This window comes from Puma concolor, chromosome E2, assembly GCF_028749965.1.
Source record: "Puma concolor isolate L17-30 chromosome E2, mPumCon1.1.hap2, whole genome shotgun sequence".
NCBI classification, from domain to species: Eukaryota; Metazoa; Chordata; class Mammalia; order Carnivora; family Felidae; genus Puma; species Puma concolor.
The window spans coordinates 35,951,775-35,974,838 of record NC_141681.1 but is presented as its reverse complement, the minus strand read 5'-3'; the positions used below and the strand labels follow the sequence as shown (position 1 = coordinate 35,974,838).

The 23,064-nt window shown below is 38.8% G+C and overlaps 1 protein-coding gene across 4 annotated transcripts in view; it reads right to left on the bottom strand.

The window, feature by feature from the left end:
• SIAH1 (siah E3 ubiquitin protein ligase 1) overlaps positions 1 to 23,064 on the bottom strand; it is a 31,540-nt gene that overhangs the window by 3,184 nt on the left and 5,292 nt on the right. The window contains exon 2 of one of the 4 annotated variants that reach the window (XM_086689509.1): positions 3,327 to 3,376. The exons of 2 other annotated variants lie outside the window; for them this stretch is intronic. Coding sequence is in view for 1 of the 2 variants with exons in the window: in XM_025920782.2 (XP_025776567.1) it covers positions 1,310 to 1,400 (91 nt within the window). In the remaining variant the exon portion in view is untranslated. Of the gene's footprint in view, positions 1 to 1,309; positions 3,291 to 3,326; positions 3,377 to 23,064 lie in introns of those variants that run through there. One more of the 4 variants, XM_025920782.2, reaches the window with a different exon arrangement.

Sequence of the window (23,064 nt, the reverse complement as noted above, 5' to 3'; positions counted from 1 at the left end):
AAGAAATGACAACAATATAACTAACTTGTCAGACTAAATGAAAGATAAAGCAAATACCTTTCCCATGAATCTACCTTTGCTGGGATACCAGATCTTATTTATCTCAGGGGTAACAAAAGATGTCTACTGATGTCCCAAGAGTATATTCCTAGTAACTGTATAAGCCTTACTTCTACAAAATGAAAACTGACTGTCTGAAATTTAATGTTTTCCCAATTATAATCATTATTCTGTTGCAAAGAATTAAACTTTGAAAAACCAATGCTAGTTACTAATGTGACCATATAAATGCAATTGGGGTTCCAGATTACTCAAGGATAGACACCTCAATGGAGGGCTCAGAGTGGCAAAAAAAAAAAAAAAAAAAAAAAAAAAAAAATTAATCCCACAGTCACTAAAGTTAATATTCTGAAATTCAAGAGTTTATAAAACTGCAGAATTCCATCATAATGTGTCTTATCACATGCACTTAGGGACAACAGAAATCAGTTCTCATCTGAAGCACTGTATAACCCAGGTGTAAGATTCTTTGTGCATATGATGATCTGTGTGCATTTTCCATCACTTGTGAAACAATGGGCTTAGCATTGCCAAAACACCCCCTATATATGCTGTATGCTTGTTTTCATGGCCTATTTTATACTGCTCACTTAAGTGAGCAACATTAAAATTGGAAAGTGGTTCCCTGAGCACAAAACAGTCTAATCTACCAATGCCTTTTCAAATCCCTAAACCAAAACAGCTAATTACATCAAGGGACTATAAACTCAATTTGTATTCAACATTAATACAACTAGGAAAATATAAGCAAGAAAAATATTTGCTTTATTTCTTGACCTAGCAAAATAGCTATACACTGACCATCAATCATTCAGGCTTATGTTACAATGTATCTTTATTATTCTCCCAAACACCATAGAAAGCTGGATTTAAATCCATATCTAAAGCATGAAAACAAGTGAAGTGAGGCCAGTATTTCTCGTGAATGGAGATATCACAGGACAGCAGCTGCTAAAACCTCCCCAAACTCCAAAGGTAGAACCCAATTCCAACAAAAAGAATCCTGACCCTACAGCAGCCCTGCAGTTGGAATCAAGGACTAAAGGGACTTTGGACAACCCTGCAGGAGTGATGACGTAACCTGAAGCTTGGTTTAAACAGAGAAAAGTACAGCAGATCAAAAGAAACATCACTGCAAACTCCAGCTCAATTATGCTGCAGCCACTCCCTGATCCAGATTCCACTGGCTTACAACAACTTTCCCATTTCATAGTTTAAGCAAACCCAGTCAGTCTCTTAATGTCAATACCTTTTCTTTTCCTTGTCCCAGCTGCAGGTAAACATGTGAGCAAGATGCCTCTCCAGGAGTACAGAAAAGGTGAGGTAGGCTTCCCGGTCATGAGAAGCCAGGCAGCTCACAGCCTTTCCCCCAGAAGCAAATACGATTTGTAACAGAGGCTCCTCCTGGACACCTTCTGTTCCTAACCATGTCCGATGGCAAGTTTTCAACAAGCGAAGGTAAGTGCCCTGCTCTGTAACACTCCATTCACTCTTCAGAAGCACAGGCTACCGCAGCAGCCGAGAAATGAAGCCTCTCCCGTCCCAACAGGAATCGACCACACCTCCAATGCGAGCTCAAATTCGCCTGTGTTTCCAAAAATGGGCGCCATCACCGAGCCGTCTTCTACTGGGCCCTAAACTGTCGGTCCTGGAAGTTTGTCTTCCCCTGATTCATTAGCTAACCAGCTCCGGTTAAGGACAGGGCCTTAGGATGCGAGGAGGCTGGAGCAAGCGTGCTCTTGGAGCCAGCTCTGGAGTCACTGCAGGGTCTGGCCCGCGGGGAGATCCACGCGGAGCCCGGGGCTGGGGGCCTGCCCACTGCTGGGAAAGCCTGCTCCAGTCCACAGTGCCAACGGGCCTCAGGCTCGCAGCGCCCAGCCGCAGCAAGCGTGGGGCGGGGCTGTTGGGGCGGGGCGGACGCGGTGGGTACGCCCACAAGCTCCGCCCTCCCAGCTCAGGACTTCTCCGGGACTGCTCTAGGGCACTGCGCTGTGCAACTCAGACCCAGCCCTGGACCCCCAAAGACAATGTGCACACCTCAGCATATTTCCACCAGCTTACATTTAGGCGGAAACATGCCTTTTTGTAGAACAAAACAGATACTAACGATTTGGTATGATTTCAAACTAAGACCTACAGAGAGTATTTGGGAAATATATGGCCACCACGGTGGCTGGTTAACCGTGAACACTTAAGTGTTTATAGAATGAAAGCACTCTCCTCTCTTCATTCAGTAACTATTTACCAGATGTCAACTACCATATTTCCTTAATTTCTAACTCACTTCACTTCTACCCCTGTTGGCACCATACTTTAAAACACCCTCTCTCCCTTTGAAAAAACTACAGTGAGAGTAGTAAACACACATAACCATATTAAATTCCTTCTTCAACCTCCAAACGGAGATTATATTCTCTTCCCACTCTGGGAAAAGCATCTTAAATGGCCTCATTAAACAGAGAAGCTTGTTTTGTTTTTAAAGAAGCATTACCCGTGCCCCAATAAAGTCCTGGGCCTCAGATTTGCACTGCGTCAGGTAGTACGCTCAGGGGTTTAACCTGTCATTACATCATGCTTATAGGGCAGCCTTTAAACACGGCAGGAGCTGGTAGTGGGAAGAGAACCCTGTACAGTAAATTGTAGCTTACCCACTTTCCACATCAAATTTTAATTCTAATCACTTCCCCACCCTATTAATAGTACATTCGATCACTTCAAACTTATTTTAACATTAAGCTACACAAAACATCATTAGGAATAGAAAGATCACTGAAAATAGATACAGTCTGTTTGCTAACAAATATAAATTACTATTACTTACATTTTTATTTTCTGATACATATTCATTCTAGATAGGTCTCAGGTTTCTAGGGAAGGAAGCTTCAAATGTTTTAGGCAGAGCAACTCTTTCCAAACCCAAATATAAAAAACAAGTCAAAGGGAAGGACTGATTCCTCAAGAAAAAAAAAAAAAAAAAAATCATTTTTTCCCAAACTTCCAAGGATCTGTACAGAGCCTTACAGCACCATCTGAAAACCATTAATCTACAGACAAACCACTCAACAAGTGAGTCAGGACAATAAAAGAGGAAGCATTCTGGAGTCATCTACACACACTTGGGATTCAAACCTAGTCTTCACCACCTGCTCAGCTGTAAAACTGGGACAGTATTTCCAGCCTCACATAGCTTTTGTCTGGACTAAGGGAGATGGGTATTTATGTATATCATATAGATGGTACATAGTCCAAAATACGTAAGTATTCACCTGACACCTCCCAAAGTTTCTTGCCTCGCCTGAGTTCATCAACAAGAAACCTAGAAAGTGTGGGTTCCAAAAGATACGTTTACTTTGTAAAGGTGATCAACCATGTCTGCCAAAGATCAACTGCAATTTAATTTTTAGCACAATAAACCTTAATAGAATTGCTCGACCAGGTAGAATATTTACACTGGTTTTACAGAGCTGAAAATTTCACAAAAACTACATTACACTAAGACAAACCCACAGAATACAAAGTTAAAAAGTTACAAAATTTAGCAAGAGTGACCTATTACCTACACTTTTTGTTTTTAATTTTTAATTTACATCCAAGTTAGTTAGCATATAGTGCAATAATGATTTCAGGAGTAGATTCCAGTGATTCATCCCCTGTATTACCTATACTTTCTAAAGCCTACATCTCAAGCCCAGTTTGGTATAAAGTTTAAATAAATTTTAATCCACATCGAAATATTTTATAATCAGCCTTTAATGCTATCTCAGTAATTTCAGAGCATTTAACCATTACTTTGTCACATTAACATACTATAAAAAGTAGATGGATGTAAACTTTTTTTTAAGTTTACTTATTTCAGAGAAAGAGAAAGAGAAAGAGAAAGAGAGAGAGAGAGAGAGAGAACGTGTGCACACAAGTGGGGGAGGGGCAGAGAGAAAATCCCAAGCAGGCTCTGCATCATCAGTGCAGAGCCCAATCCATGTGGGGCTCAAACTCAGGAACTGCAAGATCATGACCTGAGCCCAAGTGGGGCACTTTACTGACTGAGCTACCCAGGCTCCCCTGGATTTAAACTTTTATTATCAATTTCATGCGGGAACCTTAGTTTCCTTTTATCAAGGGCTGATGAACAATTTCTCTGATTAGTCATACCTCATGCTTAGTAATTAATATATAACAACCTTTTGCAGTTTACAAAATGTTACTACAGCAGGCAAATAATGCCCCTCTCAACTATGTCTGCATCCTAACACTTGTGGAAATGTTGTTACAGCAGTAACAGGAAGCTAATACAGTTACTTTTTTCAAAGGAAACATTTAAAATGGAGAAATGTAGTCACACAGGGAAAAACGACTAGTGTATTATTGTAAAGCAAGTTTCAAACACAACATACATGGGAGGTACCGGCTGGGTCATGATATGGATGTGTGATTTTTGGCATTTTTTTCTTCAGAGGGGGCAATAAATAAACCACTTTATCAAGATTAGCCTGATTGGGAGTGGTGAAGTGAAAACAATTGTCAAAATAAGTAAAATTTGCATTCTTAATTTAGTAAAAAAGACAGGATGCAAATATCACCATACCTCTTTTACTTCTCCAAAAACTATTCCTAGAACTGATATAATTAATAATAAATATAATAATACTCACTGTAAAAATAAAGTACAGGTTCAGATTATGTATTTGCTCTGTTAGGAATCAATGAGTTAAATAAAACTCTTCCATTCAAACATTTAAGTGTTTTCCTCCTTTCTTTATAATTACAACTCCTTTTTGAAAAAGAGGTACTTTATATTTTGACATTGCAAAGGGTATATGCAGAAAATGTTATGTTAAAAATCATTTTTTAAGATTTACTTCTCACATATTGACAAAATTAAACTTAACACAAGTCTCCTTAAAAACTTAACAGCTTAAAAGGCCAAAAATTAAAAAAAAATTCAAACACTGTTATAAAACAATGATGCTAAGAAAAAAATTAAACAACCTATTTTAATTTCCAAAACTGTAGCAAAGTAATAAGAGGAACTTAAATTGTATGTATTTTCCTAAAAGCTCTATTTTCCTGAAGATAACTCTGAAAACTCTGTTGCTACAAAAGAAGAGTTATTTATATGTCTAGTAAGACTGGTGATTTGAAATGGGGAAAGCCCAGGACAAAGACCTGGTAAAAGGCTGCTGGAAAAACAGAAAGTCTGAACAAAGGTGATACAGCCCAATAAATGGAGAAGAAAGTGCAAACCCTAATTCAAATGTGTAAAGCAAAGTACACATTTGTCTTTTTACACATCTGTCTTTTTACTGCTGAAATCACTCTATTTTGAGACTTCCACCCCAGTAAAAAGCATCACATACTGAATCAGAACCCATTAGGCACTGGGCTAGATACTGAAATGCAGTAACAGAAGACATGCAAAGTGGGAGTGAGATGTTTAAGCAGAAAAGCAGTTGACAGAAGAGCTCAGGGTGCAGACGAGGAGGATTAACATACAATGTCATCTAAAGTCTCAGAGATGAGGAGCCTGCCTAAAACAAGACATATGCCAAGATTTAAAGATTGAAGGGTTCCTTAAAGAGAGGCAGTGGCCCTTAGCCTGCAGCAGTTCTCAAACTTTATTGTGCCCACTAATCATCTAGGGATCTTATTAAAATGCAGGTTCTGATTCAGAATCAGAATTATGCCAAGGCTGGGCCTGAGACTCTAAATTTTTAACTGTAGGTGTGGCCAATTGCTGGCTGAGGCTAACATGAATAGCAAAAGCCTAAAAGAACTGAGGAGGAAAGGGCAGTAACTCAGAAGTCAAGGGAAGGTACAGACTTAAGAAGAAGATCTATTGATACATGTACAAATATTAGAATAAATTATGCTTTATTATATACTTATAGGGAGCTTGTACTATTTCTGTAATCAGAAAAAAAAATAAAGGTAATAAGCACACATGCTTAAACATTCAAGAACTCATGGAATATAGCACCCATGAACCTTTGTTACTTTATTTAAAATAAGCAATGAATCAAAATAAGCAATTTAGAAATGGTGATCTTTTAAAAGGATTAAAGTTAGTTAATGACTCCATTTAAACATGGAAATAAGCCCACCAACCATAGGCATTAGAATTACAAATTAGAATGCAAACAGTATAAACTTTGGCAAAGTGCAATTACATAAACAATAAAAAATCTACGGTGAGAAGTAGTAAAAATAATGGCACAGCCAACCATGTGGAATCTGCTGAGAGGTCAAATATGATCAGACTGAACAGGTGTTCGTGGATTGGCGATATGGAAGTTACTGGTGACCTCTGCAAAAGCAACCTTGGAAATAAGGTCGGTGTGTAAATCAGACCAAAAGAGACTGAACAGGATGCTGTGTAAATTTAAAAAGCAAGGCTATAGAAAGAGGCAAGTTAAGAAGTAGCTGAAAGGTCCAGGGTAGTTATCTGCTTGGGTTTTGTTTTTGTTTTTGTTTTGTTTTTCTTTTTTCTTTGTTTTGAAATGGGAGGGACCAGAATATAGTGAATGCTGATATAGTGAATGAGGAGTCCAGAAAAGAGGATAATCCCAAGAAATGGAACAATAAAGTTTTTGGTGACGAGGGATTCAAAACTGAAGACAGAGTGACTAGACTTCGTTAGAAGAAATACTTTCTCCATGGTAAGAACAGAGAAGATAGAAGATGTCTAGTTCAGGAAGTTGAAAGTTAAGAAAGTTTCAATCTGAGAGTTTCCATTTTCTCAACAAGGTCTCTGCATCCTCTTTTAGTGGGAGCGTGGGGGAGGTCACAGTACAACCATGTCTTCACTGCAGAAAGTTCTATCGGACACCTGGTTCTGCATCCTAATTCTATTTTACTAGCAATTATCATATTTTCATTTTATATCAAACCTACAATTTATTAACATCAAGAATGAAAGTACTAACATCTTGCAAAACAAGGGAAGCCTGCTTTTAACAGGCTAATAGTAAAACTTCCCCTTTCCCACCTGCCAAGGTAAAGATTGTATGAAACTTCAAAACTGTGTCAAAACAATCATTTAAACCTAACTGCAACAATTCTGGTTTCATTTCTCACAATTATATCACAAAACAAATGCCCATCCTTGGGAATTAAGGACTGTGCTTGTGATGTGCACCAGGTGACACATGGAAGTTTTAAATCACTATCCTGTACATCTGAAATATAACACTACATGTTAACTAACTGGAATTAAAATAAAAACTTTAAAAAAAAGAAAAAGGCAAATGCCTATCTTTTTTTCCCCCCTGAATCCTTAATTATGGTTCATTTTTTGATACAGCCACCACACCTCAAGAAAGTTTGCAGAAACCGCCTCAGGGCCTGGCAATCTGAAGCTCTTACAGAAACTGCACAAGTTTACCATTCTTGTCACACACCTGTTTCCCCTAAGAACTATAAAAATTCTTAAATTCTGCTCACAGTCTTATGACATATAATGATGTAGATGAAAAATTTATGCCATTTTTCTTATTCCTTTGCAGATAACATGTCCCCCGACAGGTGGCTCTGGTCTCTGAAAGAAATTATCACCAAAACATCTAAATATGTGCCATCAGCACTTGCTGAACAAAACACTAGATGAGTCTTCAATCCAAATGCTCAAATCCTTCACCTTTGTGGACTTCCAATTATTCTTTAATCCTTTCCATCTACTCGGTTCTTTTCTGCACCTAATTCTGATATTGACTCTCTCTGCTGGATCTATCTTCCAATCACATATTTTTTCCCCTCATAATTCCAATCTTTGTTTTTGCACTGCGTTCCAAAAGAACTCATTAAGTTCTAATTCATGAATTTGATTTTGCTAAAATTACCTTATGTCTTGGGTGCCTGGGTGGCTCAGTCAGTTAAGCATCTGACTTCATTCAACTCAGGTCATGATTTCACAGTTACTAAGTTCGAGCCCCATATCGGGCTCTGTGCTGACAGCTGGGAACCTGGAGCCTGCTTTAGATTCTGTGTCTCCCTTTCTCTCTCTGCTCCTCCCCTGCTCACACTCTGTCTCTCTCAGAAAATAAACATTAATTTTTTAAATAAATAAATAAATAAATAAATAAATAAAATTACTTATGTCTTGATATGGTAAAGCATTTTTCAACAAGGGAACAGAGATTTTGATGGCAGGAATAGCTGTTTCCATGTCCTTTCCCTAAAGTTGGAATGGATACATAAATCTGGATTATACTGCTCTTGTACTTCCTTAACCCCTCTACAGTTTTCATTTTTAATTTTCATGCCTCTCACTGGAGATTGCCAGTCTCAGTGGAGCCCTAGGGTCAGCAAGCTAAATAAGGAAAAGTAAAGACTTTCCTCCATTTTCTTTCAAACAGCTGCCCCAAACATTTATTAAACACCTAGTATGTTCCAGGTATTGTCCTCAAAGGTTTACATACAACCGTGACTTAACCATTTCAATGAACTTCCAAATTAAGCATCTATCCCCTACCTCAAGAATAAGAAAATAAATTTACAAATTAAAGGTTTCAGATCATAGAATTAATTAGTAAATGATGGAAGTTGGAGCTTATCTGATCAGGGAAGATTTAGAAGGGATGGGGAAGGGAGACAAATGGCAACCAAACAAACCAGAAAATTTTAAACTTGGAAGAAATTTAACCAACTCTCAATTTCAGAAAAGAAGAATTATAAAGAAGTAATGTGCTTAATGTCACGTAACTTAGGTCAATTTTCTAAGCTAGGCTGTATAATTTCCTCAATCCTTTTAAAGCAAATATGCTTTAGACATTTTATAATTCAACTTGAAAAATTAATCTTTAAGTCTAATAACATTCAATATAAAAATATATATACTTAATTAAACTATCTTTTCCTTTGCCTCCCAATGCAAAAGGGATCCCTAATTAACAAGGGGAGATCAAAAAAGAGAGACGAGGGGCACCCAGGTGGCTCAGGTCAGCTAAGCATCAAACTCTTGATTTTAGCCCAACATTGAGCTCTGCACTGACAGTCCAGACAGAGCCTGATTGGGATTCTCTCTCTCCCCTCTCTCTGTTCCTCCCTTGCTTGTGCTCTCTCTCAAAATAAATAAATTAAACTTGGAGAAGGAGGAGGCAGGAGGTGGAGGAAAAGGAGAAGAGATGATACCTAGTCAAGTCCTGAACAAGTAACCAGTTAACTAAAGTCAGCTCTTTAAGGCACCTTTCCTGATCGATTTATCTAAAGGCCAAATGACTCTTCTCATTGTCTTCACAGTATCTATTTCCATTTGAAATTCCAACTACTGGGTGCCTGGGTGGCTCAGTCAATTAAGCATCTGACTCTTGATTTCGACAGTTTGTGGGCTGGAGCCATGCTGAAAGCATGGAGCCAACTTGGGGTTCTCTCTCTCCCTTTCTCTGCCCCTCCGCTGCCCACACGCACACATGTGCTCTCTCAAAATAAACTTTAAAACAGTGTGAAAAAAAATGAAATTCTAACTACTTATTGTCTATTCTCTCCCCTATTCCCTCCCAACTACACCACCAACTTTTTACTCACAACTGTAATTCTCAAGGTTTTTGGTATCAGGAACACTTTATATCAATGGTTGGCAAACTACAACTGCAAGCCAGCTGCCAGTTTTTGTAAGCAGTTTTACTGGACCATAGTCACACCCTTTCATTTACATATTGCCAATAATTGCTTTAGAATCGAAAGCAGTTAGCTGACCCTGTGACTTTTTTTTTTTTTCAACGTTTTTATTTATTTTGGGGACAGAGAGAGACAGAGCATGAACAGGGGAGGGGCAGAGAGAGAGGGAGACACAGAATCGGAAACAGGCTCCAGGCTCCGAGCCATCAGCCCAGAGCCCGACGCCGGGCTCGAACTCACGGACCGCGAGATCGTGACCTGGCTGAAGCCGGACGCTTAACCGACTGCGCCACCCAGGCGCCCCTGACCCTGTGACTTCTAAGCCCTTTAAGCCTACCTGCCCATTAAAAAAAAAAAAAACTTAGTCTTCACTGCTTTTAAAAAATTATTACTTAGTACTTTCAGTACTTTTTAAAAATTATTAAGGCCCCCAAAAGAGCTTTTCGTCTATGTGGTTTATACGTATGATATTTACATATTTCTAATATATTATTATATTAGAATATATTATTCTACTATATTAGAAATTCCATCCAATAAATTTTTAAGTATTTATTTTAATATCATTATAAATTACATGTAAAAATCCATTACACGTTAAATGTTTATGAAAAATATTTTCATAGGGAGAATGTCTATGTTTCACATTTTTGCACTTCTTAATGTCTGATGCAATAAAATGCAATTGGATATTCATTATCTGCTTCTGCATTTAATCTGTGAAGATGCCACATGCCATGTACCCTCTGGGAAACTCCACTGTACTCTCATGTCTCATTATTGTGAAAAAAAAGTTTTGACCCTGAAAGGACCTTGAGAACTGCCAGGATCCCTGAACCATTCACTTTTGGTTCAGAACTTCTGCACTGAGAAACTGCATGAGAATAGGCCTTGTTTGTTTTGTTCACTCTCATGTCTCCAGCACCTAGGACAGTACCAAGCCCAGACTAGATAATTTAAATATTTCTTGAAGGAATGACTAAATCAAGTAAAACAGCATGAAGGATTCCAAGGAGAAGGAATGGCATATGTATACAACCAGAATTCACTTATCCCTGGTGTCCCTACAAGTAGAATGCATTTACTTAAATGAATTCACAAAGAGAATTCACAACTGAGATTAAAAATTCACTTTAAAATAAGTGTGCTGATCTGTGCTGATCTTTGACAAAGGAGCAAAGGCAATGGAGAAAAGATAGATTTTTCAACAAATGATGCTAGAACAATTCAATATCCACACACCAAAATATGAATCTAGACACAGATCCCACACCCTTCACAAAAATTAGCTCAAAATGGATCACTGACCTAAATGTAAACTCCTAGAAAGGGAGAAAATCTAGATGACCTTGGGTTTAGCAAAGACTTTTCAAGAACAACACCAAACACATGAACTTGATTAAAATTAAAAATTTCTGCTCTGCAAAAGGCACTGTCAAGAGAATGAGAAAATATTTGTAAAAGATTTATCTGATAAAGGACTGTTACCCAAAATACACAAAGAACTCTTGAAACTCAACAACAAAAGTAACAACCCCAACTAAAAACGGGCCAAATACCTTAAGAGACACCTAACCAAAGATATACAGATGGCAAATGGGCATATGAAAAGGTGCTCCACATCACCGGTCATCAGGGAAATGCAAATCAGAACAAGATGATACCACTACACATCTAGGAGAACAGCCAAAATGCAGAACACCAACACCGCCAAATGCTGGTGGGCATGTGGAACAACAGGAACTCTCATTCACTGCTGGTGGAAATGCAACTATAAAAGGCACTTTGGAGGTTTCTTACAAAACTAAACATACTCTCACCATAAGATTCAGCAATCCTGTGGCTTACTATTTACCCAAAGGAGTTGACAGGGTGTTTATAGCAGCTTTATTCATAAATGCCAAAATTTGCAATCAACCAAGATGTTGTCCTCTGGTAGGTGAATGGATAAAGTGGTACAACCAGACAGTGAATATTATTTAGTGCTAAAAAGAACTGAGCTATCAAGCCATGAAAAGACATGGAAGAACCTTCAATGCATCCTACCAAGTGAAAGAAGCCAATCTGAAAAAGCTACATGCTGTATGATTCCAATTATACAACATTCTGGAAAAGGCAAAACTATGGAGTCAGTAAAAAGATCAGCTTGGGGGAGGGATGAATGAGTGGGTGGAGCAGAGAGGATTTTTAGGGCAAAGAAACTGTTCTTCTGTACACTACAGTGGTGAATACACAGCACTCAGTATACATCTGTCAAAACTCCTAATACAGAACACCAAGACTGAACCATGGACTTTGGGTGATAATGATGTGCCAATGTAGGTAGATCATATTGTAACAAATATACCATTCTGGTGGTGGATGTTGATAATGGGGAAGGATATCACTGGGGCTGGGTGAATATGGGAAATCTCTGTACCTTCTATTCAGTTTTGCTACTGAATCTAAAACTGCCCTAAAGAAATAAAGCCTACTTTAAAAAAGAAACACTGTATGAAATAATTTTATCATTATAAACAGAATCTAAAAAAGAAAAAAGAAATGGATGTACTTCCATACCACTTCTCTAACTTTTCAAAATGTTTATGTTCATAACATCAGAGTTCCATAAACCCATCAATTCCTAGACAGTAACCTCAATTCTTAGTAATGCCCTAATGATAACATACCTCAAGAAGGTTGCCTATGTATAGTGAAAAGAACCATGACTTTGATTGGAATCAGAAGCTCAAACCTGAACTCCTACTTTAGCTCTTACTAATTATTTTGACACTGAGCAAAATTACAATATTCTGGGTCTCAAATTTCTCATTTGTACAATGATAAAACCAACAACAACAGATTTTTGGACATTAACAGATTAAATACACGGTAATGTTTGATAAATTATTAACAATACAACCACTGGTAATGTTTATAGAATCATACCATGAACCCTGCAATTAATCACTAAATAAAAAACACCTGGATTATACAGGATTTTGCTGGAAACTGTTGTTTCAAACTACTGTGTTCATTTTCATAACCTCAATTTGGGATGGTATCTGAAATCTGATAAAGATTACAGAGTTTGCTGTGAACAAAGCTGCATAAACTGGGCACCTATCAACTTTTCAGGCACTGTGTCAGCTTCATACACACCATTTATTTAAGCTTCATAACGTAGGTTATAACTTCATACTGTAGATGAGGAAACTGAAGATCAAAAAAAAAAAAAAGAATAAGCACAGAACCACATTGTCTGCTTTGTCCCTAAATCTCATTTCTTTCAAATAACCCTCAAAACTGGAAAACCTCGTACTGGGACAGAATATTTAATTTAGCATCCAACACACCTTTTCAATATTTACAAAATTGGCCAAAAAATTAAAATTTCCCTAAGTTATTTAAACCTTTAGCCCTAACAAGTAGTTGCTTTTGTAATTTTTTTGTATCAAAGTGGTAGAATCTGATAATTTGAGTTTGTCATTAACAATTAGACATTAAATCCAAGTATCAAGAAGTGAGGCAAGAGCACAAAAATATGAGTAAGCAGAAAGAGAGTCAAAAGAGGGTCAAACAGGCTTTCTCAACATTTTTATTTCATACCACATATTGCTAACAAAATTTTTCGTAACACACCTGAACTTATCAAAACTGTATCAGTCATGATTACAAGACAATCACTACTGTAATACAACCAAACCCTACAGCATCCAGAAAAAACTGTCCAATATTCACTTAGTTGTGTCCAAGTTTGACTACAACTGTTGTTTACTACCATGATTATGTTTTATATTCTTTCAGGATGTAAAACTATCACACATTCCAATAGATGTTTCCTCTTTTGCTCTGTCTTGGCATTAAGCTATGTTAGCCAGTTCTACACTAGAACATACAACCCATTCAACTCCACATTCCACCTGACAAATATGGTAGGGTAACCGCCCTCCCCCCCGCCCCACGCACGCACGCGTGCACACACACACACACACACACACACACCGGCCAAAAATTTTAAAGCAGATCAAAATTGGCAGTAATCTATAAAGAGTTGGTGATATTGAGCTAAACACAAAACTATACACTGCTTGGGAGACAGAAGATATTAAAGAAATGAGGCAAAATCATAATTACAGAGTCTTAACATGACATATGGTAGGTAGCTCTTTACTAGTAAGAGTAGAAAAACAATGGAATTTATGGGAAAGAAATGCCATATCAAAAAATTCATGGATCCTTTTCAAATTAAATCATATTTCACTGAAATTGTTATAATTTGTTATCTTCATAAGCATTGTACTTGAAACTCCAACCAAATAATTTGTTATTTCACATAAGGATATAATACATGAATTAACATACTCAAATTTTCCTCAAACTTAAAAAATAAAATAAATTTCCTCAAGGGGCGCCCGGGTGGCTCAGTCAGTTAAGCGTCTGACTCTTGGTTGCGGCTCAGGACATGATATCACAGTTTGTGAGTTCAAGCCCCATATGGGGCTGGGCATTGACAGCAGGGAGCCTGCTTATGATCCTCTCCCTCTCTCTCTGCCCCTCCCTTGCTCGCTCTTTCTCTCAAAATAAACAAACTTAGAAAAAATTTCCTCAACCTAAGATTCTATTCTTGGAAGAGGGGGAGATCTACATTTCTCTACAAAAATTGAATGTTTTATTTTCCTGTTTTTAATAATCTAAAAAGCAGTAGTAGCACATTCCGAATCATCTGACTCCATACGGTAGCCAAATAATTGAATGCTCCCATTCACATTTATGGTCACGCTGGCTCCAAGTCGGTACTACAATACTCTAATAACGACAGGCTAAAGACAAAAGCAGAAGGGAACATCAAATGCAATTGATGCATTTCTGTGAAGAAAAGCCCAGTGGCATCATGGTTTTTCCCTGAAGCATTTATATGCTGGTAAGAAAATGCAAAACATGGTGACCACACCATGCAGGTCAATCTTGGTATGTTTAACTCAAAAAGAACCTACAGCATAACCATAGTCAATTCTATAAGCCATTTTGTTTCAAGATTTCAATTTAGCAGACAGGACCCAATGCTTTAGTAAAATGAGTATAATTTGAATTTCACTGGTTTTGCAGTTTTGTTTGTATTTAATTTGCAAGTTTTCATCTGTCACCAGCATCTGACAGAACTGATCAATCACTGGCTCCTGCCTGATAAACTCTGTTCACTGACCCTGCACACATAGTTTTCCTAGCTCACCAGCAACTCAGCTGCCTTTACTGATTCCTGCTCTTCTCCCCAAACTCTTCAAATTGGGAGTTGTCCATGGTCCACTGTTCCTGGCTTTGTTGATCTCATTCAGTCTTGCAGTTTTCAAATTCCACCAACATTCCTAGGACTTAAAAATGTGTATGCCCAGCCCAGACTAAAAAAGCAAACAAAAAACCCCTCCAGATTTCTCTTAAACCCAAGATTTGTACATCCAACTGCTTCCTAGATATCCCTGGGGGCAGGGGTGGGGAAAGTGCTGAACAGAACTGAACTCCCTATCTTCCAAACTATTCCACCCACCACCTTCCCCTCCCCCTTGATGGCAACTCCATCCTTCCAGTTACTCGGTTCAAAAGCCTTGAGTCATCCTTGATTCTTTTTTTCATGCTATATACCTAAAACCACCAGGGGGCACGTGGGTGGCTCAGTTAAGCATCTGACTTCAGCTGGCGTCATGATCTTGTGGTTTGTGAGTTTGAGCCCTGCATCAGGCTCCCTGCTGTCAGCAGAGTCTGCTTCAGATCCTCTGTCTCCCTCTCTCTCTGCCTCTCCCCCACTCAACTTCTTTCCCTCTCTTTTTCTCTCAAAATAAACTTAAAAAATAAAAATAAATAAAACCACCAGGAAATCTTAGTGTATCTTCTTTAAAAATATATCCGGAATCCAGCCACTCCTCACCACCTCTACCACTACCATATCATATATTCCAAGCGACCATTATCACTCATCTGAATTACCACAATATCCTTCTAAACAGTCTCCCCACTCCCATCCTTGTCTCCCACACCCATCCCAGTATGTTCTAAGCATAGCAACCAGAAAAATCCTGTTAAAATTTATATCAGGTTATGTCACTCCTCTGCTCACTACCCTCCCCATTGGCAACCCTTATCCAAGTAACAGAAAAATCTTGAACAGCCTGTAAGGCCCTAAATAATATGGTGATCACTCTTCGACTCCATCTCCCACTTCTTTCGCCCTCACTCACTGCACTAGCCTCCTGGTTCCATAAAACTAAGCTGTTCCTTGGGACCTCTGCTTTAACATACTTTCCTCCTAGATGTACATAATAATGGATTCTTTCACCTCCTTCTTATTTTTGCTTGTTTGCTATCTTCTCAATGAGGCCTACCTTGTCCCCTCTATTGCAAACAGTGATCAGCACTCTGCCCACTGACCCTCCACTATGCACTCCTAATCCTCACCCATTCCACCAGCCTCTTCCTCTTCTCTCCTTTTCCCTCCTCCCTTTCTACTCTACTTTTTTCCACAGAATGTATTACCCTCTATCAGGCTATACAATTGAATTATTATGCTCGTTGTAGTAGCCCACCCCCCCCCAACTCTGGAAGGTAGGAAGGTAGGCTCAGTGATGTATCTCAAAACACTTAAAACAGTGCCTAGCACACAGACTCAAAAATTTATTTGTTGACTGAACAAATAAATCAGAAAGCAAAAGAACTTTGGACTTTGAGTAGTAACATCCAAAGCTGGATGCAATAGAACCATGTTTTTTAAAATCCTCAAAGAGAATGATTACTGTTCTAGAATTCTATGCACAACCAAATTATCCTAAAAGTGTTGAGGGCAGAATAATGATGCAAAGTTTCAAAACTGAACTTCCCCTGGAAATGTTCTCAGGAGGCTCCTGGAGGACAAGCCCTTCATAGATAAGGAATGAACCAAGAAAAAGGACAACATGGCTACAGTTAAGTAAGACTTAACCCAGAAGAAAGGTACAGGGAACACAGACAAGGACAACTTTACGTTAGCGAAGAAGGCAACATGAGGCAGCAAGCAACCTGAACACTTAAGACAAGTACTAAGGAATGTGGGGCGGTATTAGCAGTAAGCACAGAGAAAACAAAGAAAAAAGAAAAAGGACAAATATTAGCGACATATACAAATTCCAATTAAACGGTACAAGGAAAAAAGTCACAACAGCTTACTATATAGCTCAATTTGTGAATAACTTTCATAATAATAACGCAAATACAAAATTATGTCACTAAATTAAAGGAGTATGTAAATGGGAAGGTCTGTACATGTGACAGAGGCAGGAAGACAAGTTAAATCTACAACAGGAACTGAATAGATAACGCCTAAAATTGAAATCTGGATTTAACAATAGAAGCATGTTAGGGGTACCTGGGTGGCTCTGTCGGTTAAGCGGCCGCCTTTAGCTCAGGTCATGATCTCATGGTTGGGGAGTCTGAGCCCCACATTGGGCTCTGTGCTGACAGCTTGGGGCCTGGAGCCTGCTTCAGATTCTGTGTCTCCCTCTCTCTCTCTGCCCCTCCCCCGCTCGCACTCTCTCTCTCAAAAATAAATTTAAAAAAAACTTAACAATAGAAGCATGTTAGAGACAAAGATGGTAAATACAAAAATAATCAGCTCAGCAAAAATAGTTGCCTCTGGCAAAGGACACCTGGAGAGAAGTAAGACCAGGGAATTTTTCTTCAAAAAAAAAAAAAACACAAACCTAGAGGCGCCTGGGTGGCTCAGTGGTTAAGCCTCTGGCATCGGCTTAGGTCATGATTCGCTCTCTGTGAGTTCAAGTCCCACTCAGGCTCTGTGCTGACAGCTCAGAGCCTGGAGCCTGCTTCAGATTCTGTGTCTCCCTCTCTCTCTGCCCCTCCCCTGCTCATGTCTCTCTCAAAAATAAACATTAAAAAAATAAATCCAAAAAAAAACCCACAAAGCTAATGGAGTATTTTATTTTGAATTATAGGTGCATGTAAAAGTCTAGAAAAAAGGAAAAAGAAGTTCAAAGACTTGATATAAGAAATGTCACAAATTGCATGTGTTACTTAAGAAAGGACAGGGGCGCCTGGGTGGCGCAGTCGGTTAAGCGTCCGACTTCAGCCAGGTCACGATCTCGCGGTCCCGGAGTTCGAGCCCCGCGTCAGGCTCTGGGCTGATGGCTCAGAGCCTGGAGCCTGTTTCCGATTCTGTGTCTCCCTCTCTCTCTGCCCCTCCCCCGTTCATGCTCTGTCTCTCTGTGTCCCAGAAATAAATAAATAAACGTTGAAAAAAAAAAATTAAAAAAAAAAAAAAAAGAAAGGACAGAAATTTATTTTCAAAGATTTGACTCCAAGTATTGGCAAAGATGTCGGGAAAGAGACTTAACTACACTGTTGGAAATGTCCACCGTGGAAGCTTCTAATAAGATCTGACAGCTTGTTTCAAAATGTAAGTGTATACTCTTCACCCAGAAATTTCTTCCAAGTCCCTCTTCTAATTTACATGTTGGCAAAGGTGTATGTATCTGGATGCCTATAGCAATCCTGTTTGTAACAGCAAATAAACTGAAAATTCAAGCCCTATCTTAAGAGAGTGACTAAAATATAGTCCACACAACAGAACACTATGCTGCCTTGTTTTTAAGAAGATGGACTCATCTAGTAATATAAGAATCAACCTGTTTAAATGAGTGGGTTAAAAAAAAAAGTCACACAGCATAATCCTATTTATGTTACAAGAAGTAAATATATACACTTACAAGGCTGTTGTCTCTATGCATGTATTTCCATGTAACGAGACAGAAAAGAAACTGGAGGGGCATCCAAACTGCAAAATGTGGTTTAAAGACTTAAAGTGAGGGAGGAGAGAAGACAGGCAAGTCAAGTTTAGAACCAGAAACCAGAGATCAGACATGGGACCACTGAACTATAGGTACACAAAATATCAAAAACTGCAGGGTACAGACTATAAGCACAAACATCATCATTTGGAATTACACAGTTCAAACATGTAGTTACTGACAAGTGGTAATCATTCAAGAAAATATCTACAAGGATTTACATCAGATCAAAGAAATTAACTTTAAAATATCTCCTGCTGACTTAAAAAAAGTGTAGCACACACACAGAGACTAGAAACTATGCCAAAATGTCTAATACGGGATTATGAATGATCATAGGGAAGATTAGGGTTGCATTTCTGTATATATTCCTCAAATTAAAGCACATATATTATTTTGGTAATAAAAAGGGAAATTTTAGTGCATATTTTGTGTCCCCACACTTACCTGCTAAGAAATTGCTGGTGACTTCATATATAAATTGAAACAATGAGAGGGGCACCTGGGTGGCTCAGTCAGTTAAGCACCCAACTCTTGATTTCAGCTCAGGTCACGATCTCACAGTTTCATGAGTTTGAGCCCTGGTTGGGCTCTGCGCTGGCAGCGAGGAGCCTGCTTGAGATTCTCTCTCTGCCCCTCGCCCACTCACACTCCCTCTGTCTCTCTCAAAACAAACTTAAAAAAAAAGTTAAAAAAAAAATTGAAACACTGAGAAACCAAGAGCTAATTCTGTCTACCTGCCTTGATGGCTTTTTTTCTTTGATTTCTTTCTTTCTTAAAATGACTCAAATATATGGGTACTAACAGGGAAAAAAATTTTGAAACAGCCCATTCACATAAAAATCCACGTATTTCAGGGGTGCCAGGTAAAGCATCTGACTTTGGATTTCGGCTCAGGTCATGATCTCACAGTTTGTGAGATCAAGCCACGGAGCTGGGCTCTGTGCTGACAGCTCAGACTCTCTCTCCCTCTCTTTCTGTCCCTCCCCTGCATGAGCACACACGTGCACACACTCTCTCTCAAAGTAAGTATTTTTTTTTCAACGTTTTTTTAATTTATTTATGGGACAGACAGAGACAGAGCATGAACGGGGGAGGGGCAGAGAGAGAGGGAGACACAGAATCGGAAACAGGCTCCAGGCTCCGAGCCATCAGCCCAGAGCCTGACGCGGGGCTCGAACTCACGGACCGTGAGATCGTGACCTGGCTGAAGTCGGACGCTTAACCGACTGCGCCACCCAGGCGCCCCCAAAGTAAGTATTTTTTTAAAAATCCACATATTTCATATACATATATACATATTTCAGTTTATAGTTATAAAAATTTACCATTTTAAAATTATAAGACAAAATAACATGTTCGATCATCTCTCCTAAAAAAACCAAAAGAACACAGTCTGCAGAAATTAATTCACAACTATATAAACATCTGAAGCTGTCCCTGACAAAGGGTCCTTGACACACACACACACACACACACACACACACACACACACACACACACAAAGCCTGAGCTTTAACCAAACTCAAAAGAGCAAAAGGTAAAACGCAAAGAAGAAAAAAGTTTTGAATAATGAGATTATTCAATTTATTTAAACCAACTACTAAAGCAATCTTTCCAAGGCAGAGTGTTTGCAAAGAAGCCAATGTACATTAAATTTCACTGTAACAACCATCACTAGCTACGCTTGTCAACATGACAATAATAAATAACTATAACAAGGACAGTATAATGCTTCCTATAAAATTCAAGACTGGCATTAAATTTCTCTAACTTTTTAAGAAAATACTTCTCACTGCCAATATCTACTTCAAAAATACAGATTAGTTGTCCAAAGGTTTTCCCTCCAACCTTCTCTTTCTAGTTCCTCCCATGTGCTCCCCACAACTTCTGTAATTAAAAACAAAACCCACAAATAAGTTCAATGCCACTGGGCAAGCTCAGACCTAATGAAAGGTCTTCGTCAATATCATTCTGCTCATTGTGGCTCAAGCTTAAGGAATAAATTGAACCAAAACAGACTATGTTATCTGTATTATTCAGCCTAGAGTCCCTGAAGATTTTAAAAAGTACTTTTTGGGGGGGCACCTGGGTTATGCATCTGACTTCAGCTCACGTCATGATGTCACGCTTTGTGAGTTCAAGCCCCTCATCAGGCTCTGTGCTGACAGCTCAAAGCCTGGAGCCTGCTTTGGATTCTGTGTCTCCCTCTCTCTCTGCCCCTCCTCTGCTCATACTCTATCTATCAAAAACAAATAAACATTAAGAAAAAAAAGGTACTTAAAAAAAAGTAAAAGTAATTGGGACACATGAGAGCTGGTCCCAACAGGGTGCTCTCTTTGTGAAAATGCATCAAGCTATAGGTATAGTTTGAGCACTTTGCTTTATCTATTTATGCTATACTTCAACAAAAAAGTTTACATTTAGAAACCAAAATACTGGGGCACCTGGGTAGCTCAGTTGGTTAAGCACTGACTTCAGCTCAGGTCATGATCTCACAGTTCATGAACGCAAGCCTCATGTCAGGCTCTGTGCTGACAGCTCGGAGCCTGGAACCTGATTTGGATTCTGTGTCACCCTCTCTCTCTACCCCTCCTCTGCTCATGCTGTCTGTCTCTCTCTCTCAAAAAAATAAGCATTTAAAAAAATTAAAAAAGAAACAAAAATACTATTGCTCTAGACAGTCTCCTAGAATCTACTGAAACAGCATCAGGCATTCTCACTAGCTAATAGATCACAGCATCTCTCCTCTCTTTCCCTCTGCTCGGTTTCTCAATATGTCTTTCTCTATTACACCTTTAACCTACCACCATCCGGTATTCACTAACTACAAATACTCTCAACTGATGGCTTCACCCATGTTTCCTTCAGAAAATACCAGAGAAGCCATCAAATACTGATTTACCACCTCCTTCCCTCACATTAGAATAAAGTGACCCTGCACTTGGGTCTGTCCTCTCACCTACTCAAGACTTCACACCCTTTCTATTATCCCTTCACCTACTCAGACTTCACACCCCTTCTATTATCCCTTCCTCTTACATCAATTCCTCCCTCTTTTGCTACCAGACCACCCCCCTAACACCTAAACATGCTCTAATATTTCCCATCTGGCTTCTGTAAGACCACATCCCCCTGATATCACTTCCACAGCACCGAATCATTCTAGATGTCTCATAGAGAACCTCAAATCCAACGTATCACAACTTTGAATTTTATTGCTATCCTTCTGTCCCATCCCCTCCTTTAGTCTTTCCCATATTGGTAAACAGCACCATGTTCCACACAGCAGCTCAAGCCAGAAACCACCTAATTCCTTCCTTCCCTCACCTCTCACATCTAATCCATCAACAAATCCTGTTAATTCTGTCTCCCAAATATATCTCAAATCCATCCACTTCTCTTCATCTTCACTGCCATCACCTTAATCCAGGTCATAAAGAAAGAGCCTGTCTGACCAATCAATTCTCCAAACAACAGCTAAAGCTATCTTCAAAGTTAGAAGTGAATTATACTACTCCTTTACTTAAATCCTTCTGATGGCTTCTCAGTACCCCTAAAATAAAACTCACATTCCTTGCTTTGACTCTGCAGGATCTGATCCCTGGCCATCTCTCCCCATCATCCGTTTGCTCCAGGAACACTCTTTTCCCTCAACTTCTAGAACAGTAAGTACATGCTCATTCCAGCATCTGGGCCTTTACCTCTGCTTCTCCTTCATTCTGAGAGGTTCTCCCTTCCCTCATTCAAAGAGCTAGCTTGTATCATAGCTTAAATGTCACCACTTTTGACAGCAGGTGTCCCTCCTACTGCCATTATTTTTTACTTCAGCACTTTTAACTCCTTTATAGTACAGATGGACCCCAACTTACAATGGTTTCCCTTATGATTTTTCACTTTATGATGGTGCAAAAGCGATATGCTATACTTTGAATTTTGAATTGTGATCTTTTCCCAGGCTATCAATGTGCAGTATGATACCCTCTCATGATGCTAAGCAGCAGCAGCAAGCCACAGCACCCAGTCAGCAGGCAATTGGAAGGATAAACAATCAATACACTTATAACTACTGTTTTTCACTTTCAGTACAGTATTCAATAAACTACATGAAATATTCAACACCTTATTATAAAATAAGCTTTGTGTTAGATGATTTTGCCCAACAGTAGGCTAATGTAAGTGTTCTCAGCATGTTCAAGGTAGGCTAGGCTAAACTATGATGTTCAGTAGATTAGCTGTATTAAATGTGTTTTCAACTTAACAACAATTTCAATTTGCAAACAGTTTATCAGGACATAACCCCATAGTAAGTGGAGGAAGATCTTTACATATCACAATCTGTAATTCTGTTTATTCCCTCACTACAATGTAAATGGTAATATTTAGAGAAATTAAGTAACTTACTCAAAAACTTTTTTTTTTTTTTTTAATTATTTAAGCACTTTCTATGGATAGGCAATGTGCTTTTAAGGTACAAAAGTAGGCAGTGTCCCTGCTCTCATGGAGGTTAGAGTCACGAACACAACTAGTAAGTGACAGAGTCAAGAGACATATCCAGGTCTGATTCTTCAGAGCCCTATCTCCTTAA